This window comes from Synchiropus splendidus, chromosome 16 (genome assembly GCF_027744825.2).
Source record: "Synchiropus splendidus isolate RoL2022-P1 chromosome 16, RoL_Sspl_1.0, whole genome shotgun sequence".
In the NCBI taxonomy this organism is placed as follows: Eukaryota; Metazoa; Chordata; class Actinopteri; order Syngnathiformes; family Callionymidae; genus Synchiropus; species Synchiropus splendidus.
Genome location: NC_071349.1, coordinates 15,354,040 through 15,370,534, shown reverse-complemented (window position 1 = coordinate 15,370,534; position 16,495 = coordinate 15,354,040). Strand labels below are relative to the sequence as shown.

Genomic DNA, 16,495 nt, shown 5'->3' with positions numbered 1-16,495 from the left:
CGACGATTGTCCCTCGCGCGGCCTCGCGGCTCTGATATTACTTTGGGGTTATTAAAAACGCCATGCAGGAAGCATCCTTCACCCACAAATTCAATTCCGGTCCCAGAAGTCGAGCACGGGTGAGCGCTTCTGCAGCGGATGAACACTTGGCGCCATTACATGCGGGGCGTGTTTGCTGATCCCCGGGAGGACGACGGACTAACAGCACTCCGGGAGTCATTCAGGCAAAACTCATTTCCCATTCGACACTCGGCCGGATATAAATAGCCAGGAGCCAGGAGGCACGGGACGGTCCAAAACAAGTCCATGTTCGAGCAAAGCGAATCGTCTTCTAAGAGGACAACACGAGGCGTGATCTCCGCTCTCGGGTCTAGTGTGAGATGTCGGAGGATGATGTAGCACCAGCAGTCACACTGCACCCTGCAGGGACTGGTGCTGGTGCTACAGCCCGCTTATGAATTAGTTATTAGAAACAAAAGATATACTGAAATTATGGTAATGGTTTTCCTGGAAATGCTGAACGTGCACTTCCGTTGTTGCAGCAGTTTCTGTCTCAGGTTTATGGTCATTTAGTACTTGAGCCTCGACTTGAGAGTTGTCCCTACATGCTGTTTCTGCTGATCCAGGTTGGTTTGCGCATCCTCTCACTTACTTAACAAATATAAAAAAAACATCAAAGGTACCCACTCTTGTGTCAGCCCCCCCAGCCATTGAACCCCACAGTAACACCCCTTTATAAGTGATTGAGGTACAGTGGTACATCGGTTTTCGAACGTCCCGGACTTCGAACAAAAATTCAGATACTTTTTTGCTTCTGATTGCGAAACAAAAATCCAGAACTGGAAGGCCCCGAAAAAACATAAGGTGCACGGACCGATCAGCTGACCCACGATGCGCTCTGTTATTGTGTATAACACAGCCTCTGTATGCAGACGTGTCCCGTTAGCTACATTTACTAACTGTTTTTTCTTCATATTGAGGTGTAAAACCTTTCCTGTCTCCACACTGGACCGTGGTACAGTGTCACAGGTGCTCACTCTCGACACCTCCGAGGCTGGAGCGCGCACTCCAGGGTTTGATGTCCTGTTGTGGGCTGGAGCTGGGACAGGGATGAGGCGAGTCTGGGACAGAGCGTGACTTGGTTTATGACTTTGTCACAGCCAAACTGCACAGAAGCGCACATTCAGAGCTGGACACGCACCGGGCACCTCTTCACTTCTGGAGAGACCTCACTCACTCGGCAACCCCTCCCACATGCAGCGGCCACACACATAGAGGAGCAGCGCACCTGCAGCAGACACTCTACATTCACTCCTACAAAAGCCTATTTTAAGGCTTGGAACGCATTGTTTCTTTTTCCATTCATTGTAATGGGAAAAATTGATTCAGATTTCAAACAAATCTCTTCTCGAACGGCCGTCTGGAACGGATTGTGGTCGAGAACCGAGGTACCACTGTATTTGAAAAGTTGTTGAGAGTCATATTCCTCACACATGTTCCACAAAAAGACCTTAAGACCTGCGACCACATCCACCCAGCGATACAGTTCAGTATGACCCATGACCCAGGACGTGATTTCCGGCCCTTCAGTATAGAGCACTTCCACCACTCAAGCCCCATACTGCGCTGCAACAATTAGAATACTTAGAAGTTTCTTTACAGAGGAAACGTGCCAAGTCGACATTCCCTGCCCCACAAGATCAGACACAAGCCCCAGGCTAACGTTCCAACACAACTATTTCAATTCTGAGTACAAGTGGAACGGATCTCTGCGTTAATGTTGGGCACTTGACTGAGCAACGAATGCTTGTTTTTGCTAAGCAGGATCCAGCAATGACCGATCCCCAAAGTTATGTAAGTCCTGCGAACAACTCTCAGCTTCTAGTATAAACATTCTCCATCCGACTCCCTTCCTAGTGAAATACTCTGACAAACAGCGTCTCTTTCCAACTCCGCTAAGCTTAGTTGCTAAATATGGGACGACTTTGTTTTTCACGGGTTAAAACTTTCTCTGCCTTCTGAAGTTACCGTTATACACCCCTTCTCTCTGCCAAAAACAAGTCAGACAGAATTTTCTCAAAGCGACAATGAAAGGTGGACACCCAGTCACCGATCGGAGGAGGGGAACTTTCTCAGATCACTTGAAGCCAACAGCTTATGGAGAGAAACATTTTGAAGCATTTCATCAGTTTTAGCACATATACTTCCACCAAGATCCAAATCCACACAGATGGCGAGACACTGAGCTCTGCGTCGACTCCTAAAGATGCCGTCTGTTGTTTACAGACATCCTGTGTTTAATGGAATATTGTTTTCACACCCTGAAGGCACAGTCTAACTGCCAGAATGATAAAAAGAAATACATTTCCAGCACTCACTCATTCAGGATGATGAAATATCCAGCAGGCCGTCCTGCCAGAGTCACCTTTATTGATATGAGTGATGAACGTCAGCGGGAACTCAGCTGTGGTGACACATTTCATCATAACAATGGAATCAGCCCTGATCTGCACCTGCTCCTTCTGCCTGATTTTCAGTGACATAGCTGAGGCCGGTCCATCACGGACCTGCTGAAGATTATTATCTGCCATTACCCTCAACTCGAACCTTCAGCCGCCATGTCTTGCTAAAACCACCATGAGATTTCCTCATTCAGAGCCGCACAGAGGAGAAATGGTTCCAGCGTTGGCCAAGTCTGAACCTCAAAGGCCACAACTCAAAGGTCGGCCCAAGTTTGCCCAGATCAACGCTTCAATTCCATTGTGACTTGCAAAACATTAAGAAATTGGACGACCTGTTTTTTTCAGCAGAACACCCTAAATTTCTGATCATTATAGACTGTGCAGTGCCCTAACCATGGTGCCACACTGGCTTCAATGAAAAGGCTGTTTTCTCCCACAAATTTTGCATTTTTTTTATTGATATTTCCAGATTCTCATGCCTTCATGGACTCGCAGCTTTGCGATCTTCTGTGCCATATTTGTTTTCGGTCCCCTCTTTTCATCACCTCACAACAACAGCAACAGATGTTGATCTTATTGGAAACATCTTTAGTATCTCTTTCACTGGGCACAAGGCATCCCACCTTCACAGTCCGACACACTGTCACCTACTTGACTAGCACATTTTCAGCCAGTCAACCCTGGAAGTAAATCCTGAGCCTGGCTGACATTGAGATCAGCAAAGAGTGGGACTCTGTGTATCTGAGGAACAGCATGAAGATCTGGGTCTTCAGTGACACCAACACATGATTTAGCAGGTTCAAACATCTTGATGCTGACCTGAGCAATCTTTGGAGTCACGGTTGGGTCTGGACCGACTAGGTCCTGGATTGCCAGCCAAAGATGGTGGAAGGGTGTGAACATCCAAATGAAGATGGGGTGAGTAGTTTAGTTAAGGTAGGCGACCACCTTTGGGCCTGGTGTGGAGATCGAGCTCGTGGGATTGACCTGAGGGGTCACTGCATGACTTTGATCTCTGAGTCAGCAGCTATTGACGAGTAATTCAGAACCTCCCCAGTCAGGGTGAGGCCTCCCCATATTGATCCTGGAACGTCAAATAGTGAGTCAAGGCTAGTGCCAAATCCTAGTTCCAGGTGATGGATCTTTGACACAGAGTCTTCTGTGTCTCTGAGTTTTGCTGACACATGGACAATAACTGCGATGGTTGAAAAGAGCTGACGTAGCGCTTTCTTTGGTGGCGATGAGTAAATCTGGTTTATACGTCCGCAGCGACAGGAGACAGCAGGGCAGATCATAAAGGCCAGCGCTCGTATTGTGCCTTCTAACAAGAAGCTTGTTTGACGGTGAGTCAGAGTCACGCACGGTTCCTGGCCTCTCCCTCTGGTTCTTACATAAAGAGGGACTGAAACATGACAAATTCAGATGAGACGCCTTCAACGATTCTCCTCTGGGGAGCAGAAGGAATTCTTTTTAGGCAGCAGGAGCTCATTAGCCGTTTATCACCGCCGAGACAAACTCACTCTTCCATGTGAGAATTAGTTTCATTAATCCAGTGTCATCAGCGGCAGATACTAAAACAAGACCGTTGTTTTTGCAGCAACAATCTTTATCTGCAGCACTGACTGGAAACCTGCGTCGCCTTTGTGTTTTACTTCAAACACTTCTTGCTTTGAGTAACATGAAACAGTGAGAGACTACAAATGTCCAGGTATGAAAATATATGATTCACAGCAGACGAGTTAGGAGTCACATTCAAGGACATATCAGTTGGTTTTTCTTCTCCAGATTTTACATGTGGAATGAAGTTCCTCTCCACCAGAGGGCTCTGTGGCGCACAGAGGCGAACCACTAATTCCAGTTTAATACCGCAGAGACTCATGGATTCTCGTGAATTCACATCAGAGGAGACCCAAACATATGAGCAGACGTGGGTCCCTCACACGATTGACCAGGTTTAACGTCATATTTTGCTCATAGCAATGCCTGTGTGTTTGTAGTCGTTGTATTTTGAGCTTTTGTATGTGTTGTGCTTATTTGCATTTGTGAGTGTGAGTGAAACAATTTGAGTGTTTTAATGTGGTTTATGTGTATTTGTGAGGTAGAATGAGTACAAGATAGAGAAGGGTTTGTTGTGTAGCCCGTCTGTGTGTGTTTCAATGAAGTGCTACAGCAGTTTCTGTGTGAGTCATAGTGAGCTTGAGTGTATGGCAATAACGTGAGTGTGGTAAAGCAGATTGTTGTTTATCGACACATTTCATGTAATATGACGGGTTTTGCTTTTTCTCCTGCAAGTGTGTGTTAATTTTTGCGAATTTATAGTTGTGTGTTGATTATAAAAGCGATTGTTGAGTAGCGTTTTCGCATCTGCGCTGTGTGTGTTGTGACTTCAAACGTATTAGTATGGAGGGGTGAGAGCGCGCGTGCGACTGTCCCCTTCCCACGGTGAAACCTAATGCCGCATCACCCTGATCTCAACTGTGAAAAATAATTTCAAATAAACAGAGTTTTAAGGTGACGTGACGGCAACTACAGGTGCGTCGGACTCACGTCTGTGGCTGGAGTACCCGGGGTTGTAGCCGTAGTACCCGGTGATCCTCAAAATCCGGTCCTCGATGTCGTGAAGTCCGTTCACGGCCACTTTGTCCGTCAGGTCCGCTCTGCCACAGCCGCGGCTCGGTGTCGCTTTGCCCGGCAAGTGCGTGTTCTTGAGCGGCTCCAGTCGGATGCTGGACTCCTCTCCCGCGTCCGGAACCACAGCGCAGCTCATCGTGATGGTCAGACGAGACCGGAGGAGGAGGGTGGTGGACCACCTGGATCACCCGCGGAGAGACCCTCGGGGCGGCATCAGACAGCGGCGAGACCTCGCTGACATTCCACCAGAGGAGCTCCAGGACGCGCAGCAAGGTTACCAACTCAGAGGAGCGGAGGGATGCAGCCAGCAGGGGGCGCGCAGCCGCTATCACATGTCCTGCATGTCATTAGAGCAAAACACTATTAGAACGACGCCTCGTCAATCGTTCCTCTGTTCTTCCCCCGTGAATATAAGGGTCGCAGGTTCGAGCCCAGTTTGAGGTAAACGTGTGCTCAAGGACTTCAGCTATACGAGATTTGATTTTAAGACCCAGAATTAAAAAAAAACACCAGTAAGTAGAAAAAAATAACTGTACAAACACATTTCAATAATACTTGAATGGATGCTTGGAAATGTGAAGACTTCCCAGATGAATTCCCAGCCTTTTTCCAGGTCTGGATGTATCTCAAAACGGGAACATTCAAAGATGCTTCGATCTACTCAAGATTGGCAGGTGTGGGCGGGGAAAGAGGAGGAGCTTACTGAGGGTCTCATGGACGTTGCAGGGGTCTTCAATCACCCTCTGCTTTGAACATCAGGAAGCTTCATGAGGACCAGGGCCCTGGACCTTACACTGGCCCCTGAAACATTGATGGGAGATGGCTACAGTTGCCGGGACATAGGGAAGAAGCCTTTAGTTAGACTCCATTGACTGTTTTTCCAGGCTCCAATATCCTTAAAAAACAGATGCTTGTCTGACACAACCCCATACAGCAAGACTGTGCACACACCTTAAGCCAGTTAAGCCAAAAATCATCGTCACATTTTTACTTCAGACTTGTTAATTCTTAACCTTCAAACATGCTTTCTGGTCATTTTCATGGCTTCTATTTCCAGCGGAAGGACGGCAGGATTAGAAAGTTTGTCAACGAAAAGTTGTCCTTTTATTATTTCCCAGCTCAAAGAAAGGTAAACCCCAGAACAATCTTGTTTCCTCAGCTGGCCACAGGTTCTGGTCTGGATCCCCCAGCTTGCAGATGCGGTACAAAAACCCACAGCGAGGACTTCGCTCCAAATCCAATAAGACAAGAGTTCCAGCGATACGCCTCCTTCCAAGTCCTCCACTCAGTGTGTGAAATTGATTCCTGGCGTGTGGAGAGTTGGCGCCCCTGTTGGCATTGTTGCGCAGACACATGCTTGGGCTTATAATGCCAGCGTCGCCGCCACCGCCGCCCCTCCGCTCAGCCCTCTCCTCTCTTACTGACAGAACCAATCTCCACCTCGTGTTCTTTTGTTTCTCTCTTCAAAGCACTTATCTCACACATTCAGTTCAGCAGCAGCTTTGCAGCGAACACAATGAAACCCCGGAAAGTTTTCAAACCCGCTTGTTTATTATCGGACTCTTCAAAAAAAAAAAAAAAGATTCAGTCGTCCAAGAAAAGTTTGTTGCTTCACTCTCTGGAACGCTGGGCTTGGGTGTCATTTATGCAAAAGAGGAGCGTCGACGAGCAGCCGGCGGCGCTCTTTAAAGTCTCTCCCACTTGTCTGGGTTATTATTTTTTATTGAATGCTAATGCGGCGCCGTGTGACGGCAGCGTCTCGTTAAAGTGGCTGCAGCTTCGACACACATTCAGAGGAGAGTTTATGCAAGAGCAGTGACAAAGCGCAGATTTTCAAATGAATATTAATATGAACGAGCGAGACGCGCCGCCAACCCGGATTGATCTTTGAGAAAAATAGACACTTTTTTTATACCTAGAATGCTGATGATATGAAGGACGTCACTTGCAAAAGCGTGGCAGCTTCTCACGAGATGCTGAGGCTACGGGACCATCCCGACCAAAACATTTCACAAACACAAATAAAAGTCAAACATACACTCATACAAGTGTGTCTTTTTTAAATAGCTATTGTTGACGTCTGCCTTGAGTCTGCCTCTTACAATAGCGGTTCGTTGCAGGCCTTTGCTTCACATAACTTCATTGCAGTTAAAGGTTGAAGATTGCAAACAGGTGGCGCCCCAGAGAAGCCTTTTTTAGCAACTATGGCCCTCGTCTGTGGAACCAACTGCCAAGGTTTAATATTAGGAAACATTAACTTCAGTATCTTCATTTGTGTCGCATAAACTTGTGTATATACAGTATTTACCGACAATTTGTTTTTGAATTTTAGGACTTTTTGGGAAACATTTCAGTAAAAAGTTTTGACTTTTCTTTCATGACGTTAAGTACTTTGTTCTTTGTAAATGCTCATTCATTTTTCAATAAATATGGCATCACACTGGCAGGACATTTTGACGACAAAACTTTAAATCATCTTAGATGATATATGTATTCATGTAAATAAGGCACTAGCACATTTAACATTACCATGCTGTTCGATGACATCATCAACAATATAGCAGCATCAAGGTTGCTTGCAGCTGTGACCGCATCTCTCACCCGATCCACCCACAAGACCATTACAGTAGGGTTACATGCCCGGCATCTGTCAGCTCCTCTGGTCGTCCAAATCTCCATGGCGACCTAAAGAAAGTGATACACAGTTCAGAATGAGAAACACAGGTAAATAAAGAGCTCCATCAAATGATCGCTGCATCAAATGTGACACCACAACACATAATCCGAGGACAAATCGAGGAGACAATGTTCCATGTGACCGCCCCCCCCCACTCTGCAGGTCACCTCTGAGATCAATGACCGACTCCCCAGACGACCCAGTATAAATATTCCATGTGCACTAAAGATAACTCCGGTGTGTGTCGAGGGACAGCAAGGAAAGGTTGTTGGTAACTAAACATAGAACCTTCGACCGTGCCCATGTGGCCCATAGAGGTCAAGTTTGGAACAGCAGTCTGATCGGCTGGTGATCCTGTACCAAACAAGGAATCCCACATGGTTCTATGGTCTTCAATGCATATTGCGCAGAATATCCAGGGACCTTAGGGGCCCTTTATGATCCCCTACGATCCCCCGAGAAAATCTCCACACAGATGGAAGCGTGGAGAAGGAAAGAGTGGAGCAACCATGTCTAGGCAGTCCAGACCCCAGACAACGTCTATTAAGATCAATTTAGGATCGATGAGGAGCTCCATTTGAAATTACTGTCTGCCAGCTGCCAAGAAAGAAATGTTCACCAAGGATGCCGATCGGCTCCTCGGCTACTGGGAAATGTCTGGATGTTAGCTCTTTGATTACAAGGTTGACGGTGCCTTGCTCTGGAGGGAGGAGAAATAGTGAAGTCGTGATAATAATAATGAATGTTTAATACTGTTAATGGCTGCAGGAAGAGTGGATTCGCTCTCTGCAGCGACTCGAGCCGACGTGCCATCAGGAAGCGATCGAGTCTGCTCGCACTCGTTTAAGGATGCCAGTCCACATATGAATAAAATATACAATGACCAAGCTGCATTTTAAAAATAGACGACCCACAGTGCTCCATCACGCTGCTTCACTCGCACTGCTCGACTGTTCAAGGTGCTGCCAGCACAGGAGGGAAACCAGTCATTAGCTCACTGATTCAAACTATCAGTCACTTATTAACACAGTGGTGCCGAGGGGTGAGAGCAACTGCAGGCTTCACTGGTAGATCAACATGCTTCATTGGTGTCTGTGGTTCAACAATCCATAATTACGGAATGAAACAGTTGGTGTCTGAACAATGCGGTCCACAAACTTGCATGGGCTATACTTTTATTTATGTGTTGGGAATGGATCGGATCGGTTTGGGTACGAGCATTTCAAGTTACAAAACCTTATTAGTCTGCAACTGATCATTTCAGAGAATAAGCTGAGACAGAGAAAAAAAAAACAATTAAAAAGAGTCAGCAGTCCAAGACTGGACACACCCTGGACAGCAGATTTAAGTTAAGGGGAATGACAGCCTGTGTATTTGTATTTATATTTATTAATATATGTATTTTAATATATATACTAATATATATTAAAATGAACATATCACAAATATATAAAAAAGGATATTATCGTAGCATTCAAAAAAGTACACATAATATTTTAGGTGAACAAAATTCTATATGAGAAATTGAATTTATGTGGAAAGCTGAAACATCAAAACAAACGTGAGAAATAATTAGGGTTTTATAAAACCGAAGCCTCACCATTGTAACAGTTAATAACCAAAAGAATAAACAATATTCATACAGCTTGGGAAGCAGCTGCACTCATTATCAGTTGTGCCGCCGAAGTTGATTTTTGGAGACGAACACAGAGGAGCATTAATTCTAGAAGCAATAAAAGTCAGAATTGCAGTCTGCACGACTCCAGAGAGGAATTTCTCAGATGATAAAACCACCTCTCACTCGGCGAAGATTGTTGGTTTAAATCAGCCGCCACAGTGAGTGAAAAGCTCTGCGTCCCCACGATCCTCCACTGCAGCCCATACACACGGCTGAGACATGACGACAGCCTTGGAATTGACAGGTAATCACATCAACCACTGATAGATTACATCCAGTGTGTGCGTCCACTGACGCACATGTGTGTGCGTCCACTGACGCATGCAGCGCTGTTGACCTTTGGCTCACTACAGTAGCAAATCGTTTATGTGTCGCAGGTAAATCACTTTGAGGAAGTGAGGTCATGACAGTGTCACTACAGAAGGCTGCTGGTAACAGACCCATCACACATTACTCAAATGCTTCATCTAACTTGTTGGCTGCTTAAATTTCAAGGCTACAAATAACCCTGCTTCTACCGCCGCAAACTGAGGGGGGGTCGGCCATTTTGGAAGCTGGAGGTCTCCCTGGTGAGGAGTCCACCTCACAGGTGTTTCCATTGTCAACTGGTTTGGTGGGGTTTCCAGGCCGGGTGAGTGGAAACAGAAAGAACTTCCATGGAGTGAAACAGAAAGTTGCCAAGTCATCAGTTATAGACCAGAGGAGGAGCGTGCACGACTGAGGAGGAGGGTGTCGCTACCTCAGGGAGACCCAGTAATCACTCGACCTTGTCATTAAAAGACAGTCGATAGCGCCATTCCATGAGTCTGTGGAAGTCGTAGCATTCCTGAGCAGGTCTTTAGGTGAGCAAAACTGTAGCTCCTCTTGATAATACAAGCTCAAATCATCCGTGGAGATTGATGACCTTGGAGTGTAACCATGTTGTAGCCTTCCCTCCCTCCCCCCCCTCCCTCCTGAGCGGCAGTCAGGATGATGGATGGGGCTGCTGGCGTGAGGCAGCTCGGGGCAAAGGCTGGACAGCAACAGCAGGGACATTTACTGTGATTGACCAGGCGAGATTGTGAGTAATGTTTACACCGATATCGGCCCCGGCGCCGATATGCTCAGAATTCTGATGGTTTCAGGATGTTGCCAATGACCAGATCAGCTCAGCAGATTGTGTCTGCCATACAAATTTCATTCCAGTCTGCTTTCAACATCATGTTCAACACAGTCGTGACTGGATTAAGTATCAGTTCTAGTGCCAGAGGTCAAAACAAGCACCTTCAAGGTCACATCGACTCTGGATGCAGAAGACCAGGTTGGAAATCTCAGAAAATTATTTCTCTGTTTGCCCTACTTTTTAACAGTCCATGGATGTTTAGCCCCAAGGACAACTGCTTAGTGAGGACGCTGGATTGGCTGATGTCTAATTTATTCATGCAGTCCATCCTCACTACTTTGCAACCAAAGAAATGGGCAGCACGGTTGACAAAACTGGTGAGTTAAAATTGTTAGCATGAGGGTCGTATCGGCTCAAAACACATCGGAGAAACCTTGCAGAGTTCAGCTGATTAACCTTCACTATTTGATGTGTCGCTGTAACGCAGCACATATTACCATCAGCAGAGTGAGAGCTGCTCTGAGGTAATAGCTTCTTCATTAACGCTGTTAAGTTAAATGGCCGTTGAAGATGGAGCTAATTCACTGCACAGAATGATGGGTAATGGATGGGGGAGACGCTGGGAAGTCAAGGTCGGAGCAGGTGATGGGATCCATGAAGGGAGTCGGGAATCATCACCAGGATCATCTCCTGGTCTTTAATGAGGAGCCGCTCGGGGCGTGACTCCAGTCCAGCAGCCTCCTGAGGGAAGAGGGCTGGTGCAGGAGGAGGAGGAGGCACAAGTGTCTCCACACCACGTGGCATTTAACCATTGAAAAAATGAATAACAAACAGAAGAGGTTATGAGGCTCGAAGGTGATGATGAAAACGGTGATTAAAAAGTCTGCGCAGGCATTCATCTTCCCAGACAAGTCTCGTCTTGACTTAACCGGTTCCCACTAATGAAATCCTGCCCATGAAAAGAGCCACCTCAGCCGAATTGTCTGAGCCGAGTTCTTGAGATCCAGACATACATGTTCCGAGGAGATGTGAGGACTTCAAATATGTTCACGCAAATGTATGTTTCTTTGTAAAATTAAAAAAAAAAACATTTTTTCATTATGGCACTAATGTGTTTTTCTGAATTTAAACAGTGTTTGATATTTGCTGGTAATGAGGAATTTCACTTTCAATTTCTCTAAATATAAATCCATAGTGTCAGTGTAAAGGCGACGTATCAATGATCATTATTTCCAGGCCGGGTTTGAAAGGATCGTTAAGGTCCCGGGGAATAAACGAAGCCTTGAAACGTGCCGTCACGTCGCTTTAATAAAGCTTTGATTTATCCTCTCATGAAGCATTTATGGAAACAGGCGCGCCTCATAATCTGTTGTCACACTCCCAAGTGTGCCTGGACATGGCTCATTGTTATTCATGGAGGTGCTATTAAACCTTCAACTGAGGGATTTCTGAAGTCTCCAGGCAACGTTGTAATGGAACACAATGTAACATTCATACATTCTATATTGGGAGTTTTAATATCAGCACTATTTTTATCAACATAAAATCAACGTCGTGTGATACTGTTTCTTTGCCGCTACAATGGCGCCCCCTGCCGGTTCTTGTGCACCATCGTCACGAAACGTGAAGAATCAACTAGATATAAATTATGTAAAATACAATACATGTGAATAAGGTCTGAAGGCACAGAGCTTGTTTTTTTTTTTTTTTTTTTTTCTAATCTCATCAGTATTCATGAAAAGCAGAAGTCTTAAAGTGATGGCAAACTTGTCTCTCAAGGGTTTAAAACTTCACAAATACACAACAATTTAGCACGTTTTTAAACTTTGAAGTCGATAAAACAGAACCATTCACGGTTTTTGATGTGACAAACACACTGCCATAACAGACAGATAGTGAAGAGCACTCTGAAAACGTTGTTTGTGAATTGTGAACACTCACAGAGTCGAGTTTTCCCGTCCAAATGAGGTCAGCATTAAAAGAAACTGGTTCCTGCAACCGCCAAGTCACGAAGAGTGAACGTCCCAGCGCTGGTTTCCATGGGAACAGGCAGCCGCCGGACCTGTGCGCAGATGATGAATATGACTTTTGACAGACTGTAGGAATGTTTCTCCTTAAGTGGTGTCAGTTAAATAGAATGATTTGATAACCGAGCTGGAGACAGAGGTCAAACAAAAGAATCCCAAAACATCACTCTTTCCGTCATGCTACTTTCATTATAAGGGAAAGGCATCAAATGTTATCTTACCATGAGGTTTGACATTCATACGGCGTCTGTGTTATATATTTTGGAGGAGAAAACCGACTGGCATGAAGACGAAAACTGTGATGTCGTGGTCGAACAAACCTAGTTTCAAACGTAAACAACTGAATAAAAACGCATTAAATTAATTGAAAAAAAAAAGACGCACATATCATTTTCCCGAGTAGTTTGAAACAATGGTTGTGATATACAATATTACGAGACAAAAAGTCAAAATATCTGAGCAACATTCAATTGTTAGCTCAGTTAGCATGTGGCTAATTTGCTCAAACTCAACACACAGTTCAGCAACATATTTTTAGTAATTGTCAGTATTAAATTAATTTAAAACCTTCACACAACTCTAGCGCAACTACGGAAAATTATCTCGAGATAACTGTTATCTCGGGCTAAAAAATAAATAGACATGCATGTCACTTCCAGGACGCAGCTGCGGAATGTAGACGTTTATCATTTTAGCCACCTGTCCTCCAGCAACGGCGCTCCCGGAAATCAGCTTTCAAAATAAGAGCTGAAAACTCTTACCCTTACCTTTAAAACAGAAACGGCCATCATTTGACATATCACTAACATAACGCCGCGTCTCCTCTTTAATAAGTTCAGGAGTACTTTATGTTATTGTCTACACTGACGTTTTCTGCACAAATTATTTATTCAATGTTTAAAAGAATGCGATATTACAAACAATTAACCAGCTTTGACAACTGAATATGCTTCTTGTATTTGCCGTTTTCCAATCGTCTTACGCTTAATCTTCTTACTGATTCTGGGTGTTAAATAGGCATCAGATTACCATGTTCAGCTGTGGACGTTAATATTGAAAAACTCAGAAATACAATTGCAAATACCATTTATTTTTGTATGAAGAATTTGAAGTGTTAAGATGCACATTTTTGGTTGGTTCAGATTGAAATTATTTTCATATTCAGCAGAGTTATATTGTTGTTTGGTTCTAGAGTCCCTGAGAGCAGATTAATGGACAAACATTGCGTTATGGAGAAAACAGAATATACTGTTGCAAACATTTTTTTTAAATAAATCGCAGATTTTTTTGGCAGGCAACTGTATGTAAAAGCAAACAGAGGCTAAACAGTTCAGGTATGCTCGTGATATGACTGATAGCGATGCACAAATGTTATGATTTAGGATCTGCTTGGATCCATAAGTGATGCGGTGGAAGATCATTTGGCAAAACAAGCCATGACAAATGTACTGCTGCGTAATAAAACGCACTTCCCCCCGAAGCCGACCATGGGAGTAACCCTTCCTCGTTCATTTGAGGATTTTCACTTCTCCCCAGCTCTCGGGAGAATCCTGGCCTGCATGTATCTCACCATCTCAGAAAACATCTGCTCCGGTCCTGCAGCGTAGTATTTTGAGTTTCATTATCTCGAGTCTTAGAAATGAGACAGCGCTCTCTTCCTCTGCTTCTGGTTGTCCAGATAATAGAGAAATCCGAGGTATTTGTCAAACACGTCAAGAGTTTTATTCCTCCTGCTGTGCTTCCTGACGTGTCCCAGCTGTTCACGATCTGCACATCTGTGTTTCCTGTCCAGAGTCGTGTCCATACATGAGCATTTCCCATGTTGTGCTCCGCTCCCACCGGTTACACACTCATACACACACACATGAGCTGAGAGATGTGACCAGCAGTCAGACATTCAATGCATCCGGATTTTAATCTTTCCTCATTTGAGGATCAAAATACGATCCGGGGAGTAACAGCTCACAACCATTGAATACAACTGTGGAGGTTATAAATGAGGCCTTTCCGAAATTGGAATACAGTTGTGTGACATTTCAGCATTCAAATTAGTAGTATTTGTGGGTCTGGATACACACAAGAGGCACAGTTTATGGGAGAAATTTAGAAAGAGAATTTACACTGCAGTAGAAAATATAGAATATATCTAAATAATCATTGGTTAGTGGGGAAAAAACAAACAAACAAAATGTTGATGTACAGTATAATGAACCTTAAGGAGTGGCGGCAACAAAGAAACAGATGCAGAAAAGAGTTGCACATGGGAAAAACTAGAGTCAGGAGTAAAAAGAGACAAAATGTGTCATTGTTCAAGTGAAAAAGTAAATGTACAAAAAACTCAGGATCATTAACATCACAGAAATGGACCTTGGAAAAATGTGTTCATAAAGGATGTCAGAAGTTTGGTGTCACAAAAAAAAAAACAAAAAAAACAACAACTTTGAAAACCAAATTTATATTGTTTAAAAAATGTCCTATACAAATAAAACAAAAATATGCAGAAAAAAAGAATCTAAAATATTGTAAATTAAATATACAAAATAATGCAGAAAATAAAAATGGTCAGAATTAGGTGAGAAGAAACAAATTTGAAAAAGGTTGGCAATAAAAAATTTTCCCATGGAGAAATTATAAAGACAATTTACACTGGAGTTAAAAGGTCAAAGGAACAGCTGTTTTCGTCCACATATACATCTGAGGATGGACTAAAATACATATTTCAATTTACGTTTGAGAAAAGATTTAACGTGTGATAACAGGAATTCATTGCTTTTGTTGTGTGCCGGTTGCTACGCAACACATCTATGGATCTATACATTAGAGAATTAAGAGCTAATAAAACATACATTTTGAAATCAAGAAGAAGAGTTAGATTTTGAGTTCAGATATTTTTGCACCGTTCACCTCAAAAATATTACTTTTTTTTTTTTAAATCACTACACTGGTGGATCATCTTAAGACCGCAGCTTCATTACGACCCCACGCCCCCAAACTAAAATCCAGATCACTTGTCAGCGTAGCTGGAGGAGGAACAGCAGGCTCCTCAAGTTAAGTTGGCATTTCCTCCCGCGACTTCTTCACGCTGATAAGTGGCGTCCCGGCTGACGGGGGAGGAGAGAGCTCGCTGGGGCTCCGGGGTGAGGGTAGGAGGGGGCATGGTCACGTGAGTCCAGACCACTTGACAGAAGCCATTTGTCAGACTTTATCTGCGGTGTGGGAGACGGCAGACAGCTGGGATACAGGTGGGGTGTCGGGGGGAGGGAGAGGGGTTCCTGTGTGGGAATGTGTCGTTTCAGTCGGAATAAAAATAATGGAGGGAAAGCCACACTGAGGCGGCGACGGGGGACGAGGGAGATCCCCTGAATAGAGGAGAGGTCCATGCCATTGGACACCCCTCACTCATGAACTAACCACAGCTATAAAGACACATTTAAGTCGACCCAGTGCTGCTTCACGTCAGTGACGGCAAGTGATGAAGTCATGTTTCCTTTTCACAGGTGATTTTGGCAGGTGTTTCTTTACCAGACCAGAGAGGGGAGGAGGAACATTTGAGGACTAATTGTTCTCATTCAAAATATGCCAGAGTGATGGATGAGTTCTGCACTCACTTCACTGTGATCAAAGAACATGAGTGGAGGTGCGACGGGAAGAGAGGAGAAAAGACGATTTGAGAGCAGACACTTGTTCCAAACGTTGCCTATAGCCCAGCTTCATGACGTAAATACAGTGGGAATCTTTCAGTTTACCCTGTTGTTGCAGATGCTAAGGGCTAGGAACTGTGTCAGTAGAAAATATAGAATATATCTAATATATCTCATTGGTCAGTGGAGAAAAAAAAACAAAAACAAAATGTTGATGTATAATAAACCTTAAGGAGTGGCGGCGACAAAGAAACCGACGCAGAAAAGAGTTGCACAT

The 16,495-nt window shown here is 44.3% G+C and overlaps 1 protein-coding gene across 3 annotated transcripts in view; it reads right to left on the bottom strand.

Annotated features, from left to right (window-relative positions):
- Positions 1–16,495, bottom strand: part of slc35f4 (solute carrier family 35 member F4) — a 39,419-nt gene that overhangs the window by 8,093 nt on the left and 14,831 nt on the right. The window contains exons 1-4 of one of the 3 annotated variants that reach the window (XM_053844784.1): positions 12,799–13,255; positions 12,492–12,612; positions 7,695–7,778; positions 5,010–5,430 (exon numbers count right to left, since the gene is read on the bottom strand). In XM_053844784.1, the coding sequence (XP_053700759.1) occupies positions 5,010–5,229 (220 nt within the window). In that variant the 5' untranslated portion in view covers positions 5,230–5,430; positions 7,695–7,778; positions 12,492–12,612; positions 12,799–13,255. Of the gene's footprint in view, positions 1–5,009; positions 5,431–7,622; positions 7,779–12,491; positions 12,613–12,798; positions 13,256–16,495 lie in introns of those variants that run through there. The other 2 variants (XM_053844786.1, XM_053844783.1) reach the window with 2 other exon arrangements.